Raw genomic sequence first — 17,639 nt, 5'->3', positions numbered from 1 at the left:
AGGACTTGTTGCACTCCCAATTCAGATGGCTCTTTATGATGGTATAATTATTATCTTACCTCATTGTACTTTTCTTATGCTCTATATCACATGTGAAATGGGTCCATACCCGTTCACGGCGTACTTGTGTATATAGGCACTTTTAGTTTTAAATTTATTCACATTTTGCACATAATCACATTCTATGGCTTCATCACCTTCTAGGTGTCGGCCAGCACAGCTCGATTCGGAGTTCTAGTGGATATTCCGGGTCGGGGTGTGTCACAATAATAGTTAATTTTTCTCCTTTTGGTTCTCCAATAATTGTATAAAATAAGTTGGCAAATGGGTTTTTTTTTAGAAGTTCTTCAGTGTGACCACCTCAGCGAAGGTTGGTTAGAAGTGGTTTTCGAATATGAAACGAGTTTTATGCATTCTTTTCTCTCTTTGTTGTCTAATTTTTTTTTACTTTTATATTAAATTGAAAACTAAAATCATATTTGGTAACTTTTAATTTTTATTTAAAAAATAAAAATTTGAAAACTAAAAGCTACTTCCTTGTGTTTTCAAATTTGCCCTAGAATTTTCACTTTTTAATTTTCAGTTTTCATTTTTTTTTTTTAAAAATTGAAAATTGAAAGTAGCTAAGATTTCAATTTTCCGTTTTCAAAAAACTGAAAACGAAATAGTTATCAAACGACAATTTCTTTACGGTTCCCTCGTTTATTTAATCAAATGCCATAAATAAACGAGAGTATGATAAAATCATCTTTCCCTTATAATAAATAAATAAATTTTACATAACAAACAAAAAAAAATTGACAATATTTAGAAGTACTTATGAATTGTAAAAGCACTTGTATCTACAAACAATTAAAATTTTATTGTATCTTTTTGTGTCTCTAATAAAAGAGTTTTCAGCAAAATTGATTTTTGAGCACACATGTTTTTTTTTTTTTTTTTTTTCCAAAAGGCTTTTCGAGACCACTTGTGTTACCACAGTCATGTAACACCATAATATATATATGTTTCTCTATTAATTAATATTATATATATTAGATTTATGGCATATTATTGTTTTTTTTTTTTTTTTTTTTTTTTTTTTTGAGAAAGCTAGATAGATTAACCAGGAAGAAAGGAAAGCCGATAGGAGACGGCAAATACAGCACAAAAAATGAGGACAGGGCATACAAAGATGCCGCCAAACATGGCACCAACGTCAACTTTCCCCCATGAGCCAGAAACAAACTACGGAGGACAAGGTAGTCCATCTTTATTCAAGATTCTTACAAATGAAGATGGGGATCTTTCAACCCAAACAGAGTCGCTCATCTCCGTAGACTAAAATGACACAACAACCACCCCAACAACTCCTCATCCGCAACCAGCCTGCCAACTAGCATCAACATTTATTTTTAACATGTGCGGGGGTGGAGGGGTCCAAGATCAAAGATGATCTGGGGGTCGAGAACTAGGGACCAAAAATATATGTGACAAGGTTTTGGCCTTCAGGAACAACTCTACTTCACCAACAATGACCTGAATAGTTCGGAGCGGGGATGGAGGATTTCGATTAAAAATTAACTTACATCGATCTTTCCAGATATTCCAGCAAGTAAAAGCCACAACCGTAAGGAGAAACTTTGTGTCAACCGAGTTCCTCAAACACTCCTTAGAAACCATGAGTATTAAGGCATCAAGAGTAGTCACAGCCATTGGATCCACCTTATAGTTTAATGGGCCTCCAAACCACACCCAAATCGTCCATGGACAAAGCAGGAGAACATGTTCCATAATTTCCTCATGTTCGTTGCATAATAGACAAATTGGAGAGGGAGAACATCTTCTTTTAAAAAGATTTAGATGTGTCACCAATGCACCCCGAAGCCCTCTCCATAAAAAATTCCTAATCTTCGAAGGAGCATTGATGCCCCATATACACTTCCACATCGAGGGATCTGTAATTCTAGATGGGGAGGGTCGGCGAGATCTTCAATGTTGAGCCCTGTCATGAAGCCACCTATAACCTGACCTGATGAATACACCCTCTTATCTGCCGGCCAAATCAGCCTATCAGGTCGCCTTGAATTTCCAACATAAGTTAAGGATATAGCGTCCTGCTCCGCCTCAGGGACAATGTCGTCAATGGCCTTCCATTGCCATCCTCGAGAATCCGGTTGAATAATGGAAGAGGCCTTTTGGTTTGCATCTACAGAAATACCCTGAAGAGGAGTGGGATGGCCCATAGGAATTTTTGGAAGCCATCTATCAACCCAAATGCGAGTTTGGTACCCACTCATGATCCAACGGGCTGCTTGCAATAACAACTCTCTTCCCTCCAGCAAACTCGACCATATGGCATATTATTGTTTGTCCACATTAAAACACCACTCGATTGTGCACCTATCACACCAAACAAAATTTCATTTCATTAACTTCTCCTTTTTAAAAAATCTTTAGTTGGTGACACGAATTAATGATATTGGTCACGCAAGCTCTTCAATTATACATTTTATATGTCATGAGTTTCCCATCAAATTATTATGAGAGGCAACTGATCTACACCCATCAAATTATTAATGTGACCATGTTCATAAATGCGTATTGTTGGAATATCAAAGTTAGTTGGACACACTCTTGCACAAATTGACAATGAGATTGACTCGTCGAATCACGGGTCACCGACTCACCACTCACCTAATCTACTGCATAGACCTGACAATTTATTACACGATACGTAAACGACACAAAAATAACGGATTTCAGGTCAACACGATAACTAATCGAGTCATTATCGGGTCACATGATAATAACCCGTTAATAACGGGTCCTTCACAGGTTTACACGAGAGTGACACGCGGGTAACCTCTTTCAACACGATAAGAAAAATGCTATTTTGATGATTTTAATTTTTTAAACTACCAAAAAAACTTACTATAAAATGCAATAGATATAAAGAATATGTATATATTGTTTATTAATTATTATTCTATATAAATTTTAAATTTTAAGTTTTATTTATTTATTTTATAGTATATTATAGTCAAAGATTGAGATTACAAATCATAAAACACATTAAAAATAAAAATATCAAGTAATTTAAAAATACCAAACACATAAAAAAATCATAATAATTAATTTCCCGCCTAATATTTCAAGAGTTTCATCCATTTCCCACCTAATGTTTGAGAAATTTTGCAGCCTATATCCATCCATTTCCCGCCTAATATTTAACCCAAAGACAAAAAATAACCAGCTTTTTTTTTTTTTGTTATCTCTTATAACATTTTAACTTGAAAATACGTAATAAAAAACATAAATGTAATTTTATTATTAAATATCATCATATACTAATTGAAACAGTCTAATTAACACTTAAAATATATAAATAATTAATATATTTATTCCAAGTCATCAAAACGATAAAATTCACTAACACTTAAAGTTTATTTATACTTTCATTAAGTATAACATAAGATTCACTAGTGTAAATATTTTAAATTGAAGATCGAACTCATTCATTGTATTTATATAGGGTCAAGGAGTGTAGCTATAAAAAATCATTAAAATCGGAGTTAAAATAACAGTTAAATTGTGATTTTTCGTTTATAACCGTTGAAAAGTTTTGTACCATTACTTGATCTCTGAATTTTTGTTTTTTGCAATTTTTGACGTATGCGATCTCGAAGTATATACAAACATGTTTGATGGTTGGATCATTGAAACTAGTTTCGCAGAATGCGTATCCCATCAAAACGATAGATTCACTAACACATACTTCATGAAAGTATGAATAAACTCATAAGTGATAGTGAATCTATCGTTTTGATGGGATACGCATCCTACGAAACTAATTTCAACAATCCAACCGTCAAACTTGTTTATATATGCTTCGAGATCGCATACGCCAAAAATTGCAAAAAACAAACATTTAGAGATGAATTAATGAGACAAAACTTTTCAACGGTTATAAAGGAAAAATCACGATTTAACTGTTATTTTAACTCCGATTTTGATAATTTTTTACAGCTACACTCCTTGACCTTATATGAATACAATGAATGAATTTGATCTTCAATTTAAAATATTTACACTAGTGGATACCACAAAATCTTATGTTATACTTAATGAAAGTATAAATAAACTCTATGTGTTAGTTAATGTATCGTTTTGATGGAATACGCATCCTATGAAGCTAATTTCAATGATCCAACCGTCAAACTTCTTTATATATGCTTCGAGATCACATACGTCAAAAAATGCAAAAAACAAACATCAAAGATCAAGTAACGAGACAAAACTTTTCGACGGTTATAAACAAAAAATCACGATTTAACGGTTATTTTAACTCTGATTTTGATGATTTTTTACAGCTACACTCTTTGATCCTATATGAATACAATGAATGAATTCGATCTTCAATTTAAAATATTTACAGAAGTGGATACCACAAAATCTTATGTCATGATGATCTATGAAAATTGGGGATTTTGTAAAAAGAATAACATGTAAGCTTTGAGTTCCATTGGCAAGGTTACATGGTCGTTTAGATTTTTAAAACCCTCCAAATCTCATGAACAATGTTATTTATTTGAGTGAAAAATTAATAATAATTATTGTAGAAGTGTGAAAAATGTAATCACTCGTAATGAAAAACTTTACAACTTTCATTAAGGGATCAACTCCGAAATTTAGTATATATATACTAATTTAGTATTATGTTTTACATTTTTTTTTTATCAAATTATGTTTTTCATTTTCATTTTTATTGATTTAAAATATATTTTTCTTAACGGGTAACGAGTCGAGTCATATTACCTGATAACATTAACGGGTTGATTTCGGGTCGGGTCATATTACCCGTTTACTTTAACAGGTATTACACGACACGACCTGTTAAGCTATCAGGTATGACACGAAAACGACACGAACACGAGAAACACGACACGAATGCCAGGTCTACTACTGCACCCCCATGGATAATAACCATGCACTTACACTTATGTAATGGACAATGCTATTTGCATATTCATTTACTTTTTAGATGTTCTTTTTGTCATTGATTTTCTTCAATTCATTCGAATTGACAGCTGATAATTGAAGAGAGTGTGTGAGAAGTAGAATTGAGTGTGTGGATAACACTACCCAATATAATTGGTCTGAGAAGGCCGTTAATGTAGCTCAACCAGAGTTCAGAACCTCTTTGGATCTGTGTATCTGAAACCAATTGACCAGAGAATCCAAACTATTTAAGAGAGCAACGCTGTTCAAAGACTTGGTTTTGTGTAAGGTGGACCAATGAAATATGCTAATTAATGAGAGCGGCATGATTTAAATTAAGTGATCCAGTTTCTTTGGTCCCTCGGCTTCGAACACAAAAATCTAAAAACGATCTACCCTTCCCTCCCGAATCACAATCAATGTGAAATAGAAAATGGCCGCCTTGAATTAAATTGTGTGGGGGACTGGTGTCAATTCATTTTTCCTTTTGGAAAACAGCAAATTGGCAATGTTTCACGTCATCACTTTGCAGTTTCCATATTTCTATCTATTTGTTTCTATCTATTTGCTATAAATTTATGAACAACTTAGCTATATACCCCTCTCCATCCTGCAGATTGAACTCAAACTCGAAATTAGAGAGAGAGAGAGAGAGAGAGAGAGAGAGATGAGTGCTGCTGTGGTTTTGATGAACTCTGCTGATACTGTAATGGAGTTGAAGGAGTTAGAAACCCTAAAAGTAGAAGAAGATGAACAAGTAAAAGCTGCAGCAGTAGTAGCAGCATCGCATGCAGACGACACGGAGTTGGAGGAGCTGAGAAAAAGTCGTCTAATGAGAGCATCTGTCGAGGCCCAGGATCCTTCCACCAAGGTCAGAGAGAGAGACTCATCATAATCTTATTATATTTCTTCCTAATACTAACCCTAACCTTAATCATTTCGTTAATTAATTACTAAAGATTATTATATATGCTTGTTTATTCTTAGTTATCTTTATTTCTTTTATCTTTGAGGCCTACGGGATTTCATAAAATACTAACATGGTCATCTTTTACTGTCATTTTTTACAATATATATATAATATAATAGTGATACTATTTACATACACGTGGAATGTAGAAAGGAAATTAGTTCTTTTGTTCTGAATCAACTAATCAAGATCACTAATTCCAAAATACAATTTCAAGAACCATTTCCCTATAGTTGGACATCAAGAAGACCACTAATTCTCAAATACAGATTAAATTTCTTTCCATATTAAAAAGCAAGTAAGTAGAGAGACAAAGGATGTGGTTTCCATTACCAGTAGGATTAGCTTGTAAAGACTTGTCCACTGTGTTCTGAATATTGGTCTCCACTGTAACCACCTTTGATAACTTTTCTGTAGATAATTCCATTGCAAAAAGAAATCCATGTTAGAATGCATTTCTATTTATAACACGTTTAATACCATAATCGGGATTTTAATGTTGTACGTCAATATATAAAATAGAACAAAGCCACTAACAATCTAAAAATATCATATAATTGATAGCGGTATGTACTTTTGGTAGATAATTTGTAATCAGATTGCAAAATATTGGGATGTCTAGTTCCTGCAGGAGTGTGTTATCCTTAGCAAAGAGGATACTTTTTGGGAATTGTTAATAGCACTCCAAAAATCTCATTCTACACTCCTCATAAGTGTATTTTTCTTTCTAATTATAGAAAGTTTGAAGTGCCAAATGAGATTTTTAGAGTGCTAATAACAATTTGCTACTTTTTTTATATTTTGTAATTGCCCAGATGAAATCATAGCTAATGCCTCACACATTTGTCATAAAAAAAAAAAAAATCTTAAACACAAAGATTCATCATTATAGCCTAAATTAACATCGCATTATCATATCAGAACAGACGAAGGTACTCAAACTCAAGTGTCCCGCATGCTGACATCCAACAAACAAATCAAAACAAAAGATGCATAAAAGGTATTTAACCAACCTACTCTTTTCAAATGGAATTTGGTGTCTGAAAAATGAGAAATTCAAAAACTTTGCAGCAGAAATTAAAAAAACAAAAAACAAAAACCAAACACTTACTACGTATTATCACTTTAATTCTAATTGACACTTCAAGCTCCGTAGCTTTTGACGCATCATGATCATATTCATAAAGCCCTGACATGGAACCAAAATCATTACTTTGACAAATAAACATGACCAACAACAAAAACAACTAAATTTTTCAAAAGCATTATGCCAAAAATTACCAGTCGAGCTACTGAAGACCATGATATCGAGTCGGAAAACTGATTTGCACTACTCCAACGAAGACTCAAGAAGGCCCAAAGTGTCAAGGAATAAGGTGCAGTGATAGTATTATCCTTATTGAATACAATTATACAACACAAATGTATGTGCTGCACTTGATAGGCATTGTAAATTTGTGAAGCATAGCTTTGCAAGATACGTTTTTAGAAGTCGAGCCTATGCATATGAACGTAAAACGTTAAATACATTTTTCCATCAGAGTCTTAAGCAAATTTTAGATACATATTGAGATCTCTATAATTGACAGAGGCTTGGAGCTTGTGAAAGTCACATTTTCCATTGGTTGAATATCATCAACCACAATTTTATTTAATCAACCAAGAAGGAAAAACAATCAATAACGGATATTATACCTATTATAGAGTGACCTGTGCTGATAGGGTGGTTGCCTCGGTCTGAAGTGTCTGCATCTTCCTCTCCGCTCATCCGTATACCTCACCTTCCTCTCCTTCTACGTCGCAGCCAATTGCCTATTAGCAAATATCCTACAAAACCAAAAGGTTAAAAAACCATCAAATTTTCATTCAATTGAATAACATCCGCAAAATAACCCAAAATTCAACACATAAAAATAGAAATAAAAATTAAGAAACCTTTCCAACAATTGAAAAGAGTAGGCTTCGTGTTCAGAAGTCAAGCCTACAAAGATAAGCATGTTCATTAACTTCATTAACATCCTCCATTTATGACAACCGTATCAAAACCTCACAAAACCATAACATCCCTGAACACCAATCCCGCCCACCGTTGAAACAATTTCACCAGACCCAAATCAAAAGAACCAAATTTTAGCCAACAACTAAGCAAAATAACATCGCACAAACCCCAAGTTGCACCAATTCCACACAAAGGTGTTAACTTGTACGGCAATTACCACAATCTGAATCACTTACATGGCAGGTCTTCAGCAAGAATAGCATTGCTGCAACCAAAATTGATACCAATAAGCCATATGAATCTTATTGATTATGAGTACCAATTCTCTGGATTAAGCACTACGGGGTAAGATCTGCACTTGTGGATAAAATCAAATTCGGTTGTATTTAATCACAGGTGCACCAGAAAATTATAAAACTAAAAAATGATAAAATCCCAAGATTTAAGCAAAACTCAGATCAAGATTCTAAATGGGTCTATGAAGAATGATATTAATCAGAAATTAACAATAAAAATAAATAAAATAAAAAAATTGAAATTTTCATACCTTTAAGTTTCAAGGTTTTTACTCTGGAATTCAAGCAAACCCATCAGATGAGGAAGCAGGGATCGGAAGGATCACGAAGCAGCGATGGAAGAGGTCGATGCGGAGTGTAGGACGCATGATCGAAATCGTCAACCCGTTGCAGAGCAGCTGAGAATTCTGTTGTTTAACTGTGCAACAGAGAGAAAAAACGCCTGATGGAAAGCCAAACGGAGGGCATTTTCGCCTGCTCATTGTCAGTAAACAGTGCAAGCTGGTTTGGGTTTTTTTAAATAAAAAAACTAATGAAAAACGCTTGAAAACTTCGAGTTTTAATAATAAGAACAAAATAAAGGGTAAAATGAATAGTACTATGATTATTTTTAATGTAAAAATATGATTTTTCGTTAAAGCGAACAGTACCATGAACTTGTCATTAAAACTCTTTTTTTTTTTTTTTAAAAGAAATCGATATTTATTAAAAACAAACTACATGATGTCATGGCTAAGGAGATCCTGAATAAATACATGATGCTCCTCAAGCCAAACAACTTCACTACCAATAGAAATAGCAAACTTAGCTAAACTGTGGGCAACCCCATTACACAATCTAGGAACCTGTTGAAACTGAATCGGAGATATCAACTCGGCAAGAGAACGAACATCCTCCGCAAGCAGCCCAAAAACAGAAAGATTTGAAGAGGAATTATGAATCGCCGTAATAGCCAACGCAAAGTCACTCTCCACGATGACATGTCCCTATTTTAACTTGGTGATAAATAATAGGGTTTTTAGATTCTAGGGCTTGAATAAGATTGTTTTTAGATTTTAACTTGAATGGTTTTCAAAATGTAATATAAGTCCATATTTTTAAAACTTACCACATTTAAGTAATTAGAGCACATTTATTATTTATGAAGTTACCATTTGAAATTCTTTACGCATCCATAATTAATGTTGTTTTGTGTGCTCCAATCATATATATTAATAGATAAAAATTTATTCAAAATTCAAATTCTTATTATTAAAATAAATTCAACAACAAAACAAAAACAATTTATACATAATTTCTGGTACCTTATTTTATTCATAGGTACAGAAGTATCGGTACATGGTACGAATGTATAGGTACATAACTTTAGGTACCTTATTTTATTCATAGTTATGAAAGTATCGATACATAAGTTTCGGTACGAATGTCTAAGTATATAACTTTAGGTACCTTATTTTATTGATAGGTACAGAAGTATCGGTCTGTAAGTGTCAATACGAATGTATTGATAGATAACTTTCGGTACGAATGTATCAATACAAATGTGTCGGTACATAGCTATAATATCTAAACATATATATGTATGTAATATGGATATATATATATATATATGAAGAAATTCACGCACGATGAAAAATATATGATAACATATGACTTTTCTTGTTATGAGAACTTAATAATAACTATCAATGATAAATAACATTTTTATTATTTATGAGAATTAATATATAATTTACAAACAAAAAACTCAATAATTATTACAACCTATTTAATATTAAAAAAATTACAATTAAATGCCAAGGATTAGAATTAGTTTTTAATCTTAGACAAGGTTTTATTCAAAAAATAATCTTAGACAAGGATTACAATAGAATTCTCCGTAAATAATAAAACGTATTAAAATGTAATAATTAACCATGCGCCGTTGATAAAATTACAGGAACAATTTATGTGTATTCGTAATTATGTTTTTCAATGTTATAATTTAACTATTTTAATTACGAGTGTGATGCGAACTTGGGTGAAGACTTCGGTCAACTTATCTAACTCCCATTTGCTATATGCTCAGTTAAACCCAGTCAAGTATTGAAAGTTGTTATGTTATAAGCATTCATAACAAACCCTAATTTTGACCAAACCCTAGAGCGTTGGCACTCATGGAATTTGAGCCTCTCCACCAACCGGAGTTCGCTGTGTGAGATATTCATCATGCATTGCATCATTGACAGTTTTGAAGAAGCTAACTCCAGCGTAATCAACCGTTATAGATTCGGAATCATACTCTAAAAAAAATGGGGCTACGAGATTGGAACTCGTGAGTATTTCTCAGTATAACTACTAGCTAGCTATTTATAAATTAGATCGACGGCAGATATTGTCTGAGATGGAGTGCAAGGAAACCATGAAACATGAAGCAGAAGAAGCAGTGACACTGACGAGGATCCGTCGTGTGAGAGAATTTGTTGAAGGCAAGGATCCATCCTACAAGGTGCTGCCTTGCACATTTTGTAGTTAATAAAAATCACTAAATCTTGCGAAAATTAGTTAAAACAGTTGCTCTAATTTCAAAAATCTAATTAATATATATAAATCATTTTCAGATTATTAAGTAATCGATTTGCAAGATAATCACTTTTCACATTAAGCTTAGGTACAAAACCAAGAATGAAGGCAACGGTAAATTATAGTAATAATGCTTTTAATTGGAAGGGAAGGATGGCTTGATTTTACTTGAACCATGCCATGCTTTCTTTGCCTGCGCTGATCTTCCCGCGTTGATCTTGTATTTTGTTGAGCAGAATCTAGCTATGCCTGCATCAAATTCTGATATTTTGGAATGTGGTGTGTAATTGTGTGTAGGAAGTGGATGATCTCACAATAAGGAGGTTCCTGCGTGCTCGCGACTTGGATATAGAGCAGGCATCTGCCATGTTCCTCAAGTACATGAAATGGAGACGTGATTTTGTTCCTAAAGGTTCTATTACTGCTTCTGAGGTTCCAAACCAAATTGCTCAGAACAAGATGTTTTTACAGGGATCGGACAAGAAAGGATGCCCCATATCAGTTACCCTTGCTTATAAACATTTTCAAGACAGCCTCAAGGAATTCAAGCGTACGTTTTTACTTTTTTTTTTCCGAAACCTTCACACGATAAGTAACATTTCCTATGGTTGAAACGAAATCAGATAAGTCTTTCAAATCTAAAAGTCATATATTTTTGTATGTACAGGTTTTGTAGTCTATGGACTCGACAAGATATGTGCAAAGTGAGTTTTTCTGTCACTCAACCGTGTTCCTAAGCGATTTTTTTTTGCCAATGCAAAGCTATTTAATGTAAGAGCGCAAGGATATATAACGTACCAAACATGTATAGTCCATAGACGATATGTTTTATGTGCTGAATTGAACTTCATGTGTCAGGATTCCGCCAGGACAGAAGTTCATTGCCATAGGAGATCTCGAAGGCTGGGGATATTCAAACAGTGACGTCCGAGGTTACCTTGGAGCTCTTTCAATTTTGCAGGTATCTGTTCTGCTACTTAGCATTACTTTCTATGTACATATAAGATTAAACAAACTTGCTAGTCAGATAATATATATAAATTTCTTCTATTTCTTCTACAGCAAAAGTAAAGGCCAAAAAAAAAAAAAAAAAAAAAACAAGAAGGATACAAATTGTCCCATAACATATGTAACTGTTTATTAATCGTTGCAGGACTACTATCCGGAAAGGCTAGGGAAGATGTACATCGTTCATGCTCCTCTCATATTCATGACGGTTTGGAAAATCGTTTGCCCTTTTATCGACAACAAAACTAGGAAGAAGGTAAAATTATCAATCTGCACAAGATGCTATGCAGCATTAGTGTATACAGCACTTCATACTTCAGAATTCAGATCATCTCGCTTCTCTGTGCAGATAGTATTCGTCGAAAACAAAATGTTGAAATCAACGCTGCTCGAAGAGATTGATGAGAGCCAGCTTCCGGAGATATATGGAGGCAAACTGCCTTTGGTTCCCATCTAGGGTCACAAATTGATCAACCATGCCAAGAAGAAAAATGAACAGATTAAAGCTCATGTCTCATTAAGTTTGCAATATGTGTGTTATAATATGTAACTATGCTGTACCACCTATGTGATTGTGTTTAAACCTTCACTTTGCATCATGGTGTGCTTATAGATTTATAGTTGCATAAACTTGAAATTTAAAAAATGTTCACCTCTAGAAGCTTTTGGGAGGTGTTAAAACATCAAACCGCATGGATTTCTTGTGCTAATTTCTTTGAGTACACAACCTTATTAAGTCATTGACTTTGAATTACAAAAATTAGTAAACTACATATTTCGTACACAACCTTATTAAGTCATTGAATTTGAATTACAACAATTAGTAAACTACATAGACTAAATCAATAAATCACCACAAATGAAATTATTAGGACCGAAGTGGAATTTTGTGCATTTCCCCTTCTCTACTTGTTCACTCCTCTTTGCTTTTTTAGCTTTTGAATTAAATAAATCAAAGAAGAAAGCATCAAGAGAAAACGAGCTTGTTAAATCTCTAACTTAACAATTCCCAAAGTTGGCGTGTTTATTCCATATCTGTTACAAGGGTGTGAACCCAAAGTTAGGATAAAAGATAAAGTCATAAACAATTATTATTCAAATAAATTGGTACAAAAATTTGAGAATAAGTGGGCAAATTTAAGTTGACATGTAATCAATTTCCCAAAAATTTCAAAGTGGCTACATGCATCGCATTTTAGATTTTTGAATGCATACGATATGAAATAAGTTAAAATTCATAATGTGCTTCTTTGATGACAATTGAATTTAAATCTCTCACTTATAAATTAAGAATCATACTACTCGACTGTATTATAACAAATTAGATTTACAAGTAGAGTTTAATGTAAAGATAATTATGTAAACATCCGATCTTGGACTCGCACCATTTTCAAATTATATAACGCTTGAAATTTGCACGTGAACAAAGATATAATCATATCTAGTAAGTAGTGCATTTGGATCTTTAAAATCACGTGTGAAATAAAAAACTGAGAGGAAAAAAAAAAGACAAATAAAATCAAAAAGGGTGAGGTGAGGTAAAAGGAAAAGTACTGCTAATAACTGCCTGAGCCACTGCTCTGTTTTGGGAAGTGTCCACAACTGCCGTACACTACGTGTCAACCTTACATTAGTTATTCCAGTACAAATACCCTTCGTTGACCAAATATTTACTGTTACTATTCTTAAAAAAGGTAAACTCAATAATAACATCTTTAAATAAGGTGTCAAAATATTTTGAAAATTTCCATTCACAATCTCAAAATCTCAATCAGCATTATAAAATTTATCTAATTAGAAAGAAAAATTCCTTTGTAAAAATGAAAATTTTAAAATATTAATAATAATTTTTAATATTTAACTCCGTACTACCAGTAAAAATAGCAATAGTACTTTAAATTGATAAGTCAATTTTGATGTAACGTGACTTTAATTGGTATAGCTTTCACCTTATTTTGACAGTAGTTTTTAATATTTTTAATTGATTATTAAATGTATTTGATTATTTTTTTATTTTTATTTTAAATGATTTTTATAATAATTAATATCATAAAATAATAATTTAATTTAATACATTGGAGTAAAAAGAAAAACCATAAAAATGTCAAAGTGAGACATAAACTATAAAATTTAAATTTTATATTTAAAATTTAGGATTAAGTACCTAAAATCTCCTGACCTTTTAGTGTCATTCCAAATTGGTATCAACATTTTCAAAAATTTCAAACAAGTACCCAAACTATTGAAAATGTCACATTCGTTATGTCTCAGTTGATTTTTCGGCTGATCTCCTAACAAAGAAGAGGGTTAAGAATTCATATAGAGTTTTAAGCAGCTTGTTTCTGCTCATGTGATTTCCTCATTCACAGATTTTTTGCTAATAAAGCTTCCAGTTCTTTTTTGTGGGCAATGAAAATATGGTGGTGGTAGCATCATGGCAGTTCATATTGTTTCAGCAATCTCGGTGACCTTCTCAATGTTGGCGGCTTTAGTTGTTGGATGGATTTTGTGGTTGTGCGTTGGTTTGGAGGTGATGGCATGAAGGGGGTGATGGTAACTGTTACTTGGTGGAGTCATGCTTCTATGACCTTCTATTGATGTTAATTAGAGACAAAAGAAGCCCTAGTTAATTGGACAAAAAATTAATTGAGACTTAACGGATGTGACATTTTCAATAGGTTAATACTTGTCTGAAATGACTAAAAAGGTTGAGAACAATTTGACATGAAAGTTCTAAAAAACGCTAAGCGCTAGTCAGACGGTGAGCTAAAGCCTAGTGCCAAGGCAGACTAAACGGATTTAAGTAAATTTATTATATTTCGTGTAAATAAGTGTCTGCTTATACTTGAAATATATATATATACTTTCATCATAAACTACAAAATAGAATGCCATATATATTATGAAATATTGAAATATAATGAAAACAAGGGGAACAAGGATATAGTGCGTGTTCATTTAAGTATGCAATAAGTTTCTTACTATTTATTGAAAAAAAAAATGCAAAATGAAAGTTAACTATTTTCTGTCTAAGTGAGTCGCGATCTAGGCGGGTCTGGGTGGGTGCCTAGGCGGGTTTGGGTGGGCTAGATGGGTGCCTAGGTGGTCTAGGCAGGCACCTCAACAAGTATAGGTGTCATTTCTTAATTTTCAAACGCTTAGACACTAATCGGGGCAGTGGTAAGCCGTCTAGCGCTAGGTGGTGCTAGGCGAGTATTTTTAGAACCGTGCATGACACTAAAAGGTCAAGGGATTTTAGGTACTTAATCCTACAATCTAAAATTTGCATCTTTAGAGATTTTAATGTCGATCGTAAATCTTTGACATCTTTAGAGTTTCTAATGCTGATCGTAAATTTCAAAATTTTAATTTTTAATGTGACCCCTCATCTTCTCTCTCCCTCACTGAAGGATTTTCTCTCACAAACCCTAGCCTTAGCTGTCGGCCTCTCATTTTGGTTGGGGTAGGTGGCAACCCCTTAGCCTTAATTTTTCTACAGCTCCTTCTTTCTTTAACTTCCTTCCCTCTTTCCTTCTTTAATTTTCTACAGTTCCTTCCTTCTTTAATTTCCTTGCTTTCCATTTTGACCCTGTGATTTGGTAAGTTTGCTTATGAGCATTGTCTCACCTTGCCTTGAGCTATGTCTCAACTTCTCTGAGCTTTGTCTTAGTTTATGGCAGTTCTTGTCTCAGCTCAAGTTCATGATTTCTTCGGCCTAATTGTTGTTCCTTGTCGCGAATCACTGCCCATCGGCATCTGCTACTTGGCTCATTGAGAGTTTCCTCCTTAGATTACATATGGAGACATGCTTTACATTTGGGTGGCTTTTAAAGTGCAATTTACACTAATTGGTAGGATTATGAGAGCACTCAGAGCGCAGGTGGTTCGCCACCCCCATTTTCTATTGGTCAAAATAGTTCGTTGGTTCTTCTTCCCGACGGTGTCGGTTTCACAATGATGGTGTGACTGTTTAAGCGGAGGTGGCTAGTCCCTTTGTTTAAATCTAGGGTTTCTTTCCTTTACGGCTATTATTGACTCCATTATTAGGACTAGCCTTGTATTTCTTTATGTTTGGGTTGATTTGGATTGTCTGTGGACTTTCCTAGCCTTGTTGTAATCTTCTTTTTAATGAAATTAGCTCTATTTAAAATAAATTATTTCTATCCTCCATCACATCACACTTCATCATTCATCAATTCACCAGTAGTGAGCCCAGCTGACAGTGTCCCTAAGCCCCACAACGAGTGGCATCTGGATCCGAACCCTACCACCTTTTCCCCCCGCAACACAAGTCCGAGAGCGGTTACAACATCATATTCGTCAGGGCCACATGTCGGGATAGGAAGGGAGTATATAGGTGGAGATACAGCTGATCGTCACCCCCTTTGATGTGGGCATTGAAAGTATCAAAACAGCCTTTTCAGTTCTGAAACACCCCAGGGCCGGCCCTAGACCAGAGCAGCCAGGGCGATCGCACAGGGCCCTAAAAAATCAAGGGCACAAAAAAATTTAATTTCTATTATTATAATGTTATGTCCAGTAAGCATATAAAAATAAAACTGGATTATTTGTCATAATTTGTTATTTGCAGCAGTGTTTCGCTGATTTCTTGCAATGGAAAGGAACACGAGTTCGAATCTCAAAACTACCTTTTTTTTTATGAATTATTTCATCTTTGGTTTAAATAAGTAGCTATATTTCTATATGTGCCTTTGACAAAAGTGGTTTTTACAAATTCATTTTCAATTAATTACCACCATTTGGCAAATAATAATAATAATAGCCACCCAGGTTCAGATCAAACTGAGGGCCTTTTTCTTTTTAGCAATGATGTTATGTTTCAATATAATGTTAAGGTTTAGGGTTACTTTTCTTTCTTATCCAAGAAAAAATGAGTTATAATTTTAAAGAACATATATGTGGTATTTGGTTTTTCAATAATTTTTTTGGTTCATTCATTGTTGATAACATTATGTATAAAAATTAGAGATAGAAAAATATGACAATTCTTATGAGGCCCCAATGGACAATAAATTAGAAAATTATCCCCATAACCATAAGTTTTATACAAAAACACCTGTCATACTTTTTCTTGTGAAATATTTGTGCACCGTTATCCAATTACAAACTAACGTGTAATGTTATAGCTTAGATGTGAAATCTATTTTTCTTCATTTATAAATAGGAGATCTTAGGTTTGAGTCTTTTAAATGACAAGTTAGATACCAAATTATGGCTAACCCATCTTGTTGCTTAGCATAATCCCTCACATCCCGCCATCATTTTATCAAAGAAAAGTTACATTGGCATACACAAATACGAACACTAAAACAATTGAATTTTGTTTCTTACGTGGAGTTATACTAGGGCACTTTTTCTGGTATTGCCCCGAGCATCAAAAATCTCAAGACCGGCACTGAAACACCTGCCCAACTCTTGTACTAGCCCAGTTGCCCTACCAGTTTTTTAATTTTATTTTTGCAAAGGGAACAGTAAACACAGTGATGACATTGGGAAAAGGATCCTCGCCGAATCCCTTTCTTAGGAATTCCAGGGATTTTGTGATCGGAATTGTTTATCGTACATCGTGTGGTCAGAAATTATTTTAAATTTTAAAATTTAAAATTAAATATAAATAGTACCTAACGAAAATAACTGCACAATATCCTTTTCCATGACTTTGTGTACGCGTAGGTGAAAGTACATTTATGCCCTCCATGCATGTTTGACCTGTTGGAGCAATGAAAGATTCAAGAATCTCTACAGAGATATGGGGGTTGTGTCTGTCACGTTGCCCTAGACCGACTGATTGAGTGTGATCGAT

General features: G+C 33.7%; 2 protein-coding genes across 9 annotated transcripts; one reads left to right on the top strand and one right to left on the bottom strand.

The window, feature by feature from the left end:
* Positions 1-2,273: 2,273 nt before the first annotated feature.
* Positions 2,274-8,732, bottom strand: LOC137711703 (uncharacterized). 7 transcript variants are annotated; one of them, XM_088695628.1, is made up of 6 exons: positions 8,497-8,732; positions 8,186-8,301; positions 7,646-7,777; positions 7,062-7,139; positions 6,284-6,361; positions 2,274-2,382 (listed from the first exon to the last, which is right to left on the bottom strand). In XM_088695628.1, the coding sequence occupies exons 3-6, from the start codon at positions 7,716-7,718 to the stop codon at positions 2,276-2,278; spliced, it is 336 nt and encodes a 111-aa protein (XP_088551754.1). In that variant the 5' UTR covers positions 7,719-7,777; positions 8,186-8,301; positions 8,497-8,732; the 3' UTR covers positions 2,274-2,275. The 7 variants fall into 7 exon arrangements, 1 of the variants encoding a protein (XP_088551754.1); XR_015963513.1 differs by lacking the exons at positions 2,274-2,382; positions 6,284-6,361 and adding exons at positions 5,710-5,840; positions 7,232-7,448 and having other exon boundaries at positions 8,497-8,729; XR_015963515.1 differs by lacking the exon at positions 7,062-7,139 and having other exon boundaries at positions 2,331-2,382; positions 6,284-6,356; positions 8,497-8,724.
* Positions 5,648-12,411, top strand: LOC137711715 (sec14 cytosolic factor). 2 transcript variants are annotated; one of them, XM_088695626.1, is made up of 7 exons: positions 5,648-5,851; positions 10,617-10,733; positions 11,105-11,357; positions 11,475-11,511; positions 11,666-11,768; positions 11,961-12,071; positions 12,165-12,411. In XM_088695626.1, exons 1-7 carry the CDS (start codon positions 5,648-5,650, stop codon positions 12,270-12,272), a joined length of 933 nt encoding a protein of 310 aa, XP_088551752.1. In that variant the 3' UTR covers positions 12,273-12,411. The 2 variants fall into 2 exon arrangements, with proteins under 2 accessions (XP_088551752.1, XP_088551753.1); XM_088695627.1 differs by lacking the exon at positions 10,617-10,733.
* Positions 12,412-17,639: the final 5,228 nt, after the last annotated feature.

This window comes from Pyrus communis, chromosome 6 (assembly GCF_041283825.1).
Source record: "Pyrus communis isolate YQ-2024b chromosome 6, ASM4128382v1, whole genome shotgun sequence".
In the NCBI taxonomy this organism is placed as follows: Eukaryota; Viridiplantae; Streptophyta; class Magnoliopsida; order Rosales; family Rosaceae; genus Pyrus; species Pyrus communis.
The sequence above is the reverse complement of the archived record's forward strand: the minus strand, read 5'-3'. Positions and strand labels throughout refer to the sequence as shown.

Excerpts from the sequence above, each read along its gene's own strand:
- LOC137711715 (XM_088695626.1), top strand. The coding sequence starts at position 5,648 with ATGAGTGCTGCTGTGGTTTTGATGAACTCTGCTGATACTGTAATGGAG. Across the intron at positions 5,852-10,616 it reads CCCAGGATCCTTCCACCAAG|ATATTGTCTGAGATGGAGTG; the intron begins GTCAGAGAGAGA and ends GATCGACGGCAG. Across the intron at positions 11,358-11,474 it reads CAGCCTCAAGGAATTCAAGC|GTTTTGTAGTCTATGGACTC; the intron begins GTACGTTTTTAC and ends TTGTATGTACAG.
- LOC137711703 (XM_088695628.1), bottom strand. The coding sequence starts at position 7,718 with ATGAGCGGAGAGGAAGATGCAGACACTTCAGACCGAGGCAACCACCCT. Across the intron at positions 6,362-7,061 it reads AATTAAAGTGATAATACGTA|AAAAGTTATCAAAGGTGGTT; the intron begins GTAAGTGTTTGG and ends AATTATCTACAG. Across the intron at positions 2,383-6,283 it reads TTTACAAGCTAATCCTACTG|GTGCACAATCGAGTGGTGTT; the intron begins GTAATGGAAACC and ends TTGGTGTGATAG.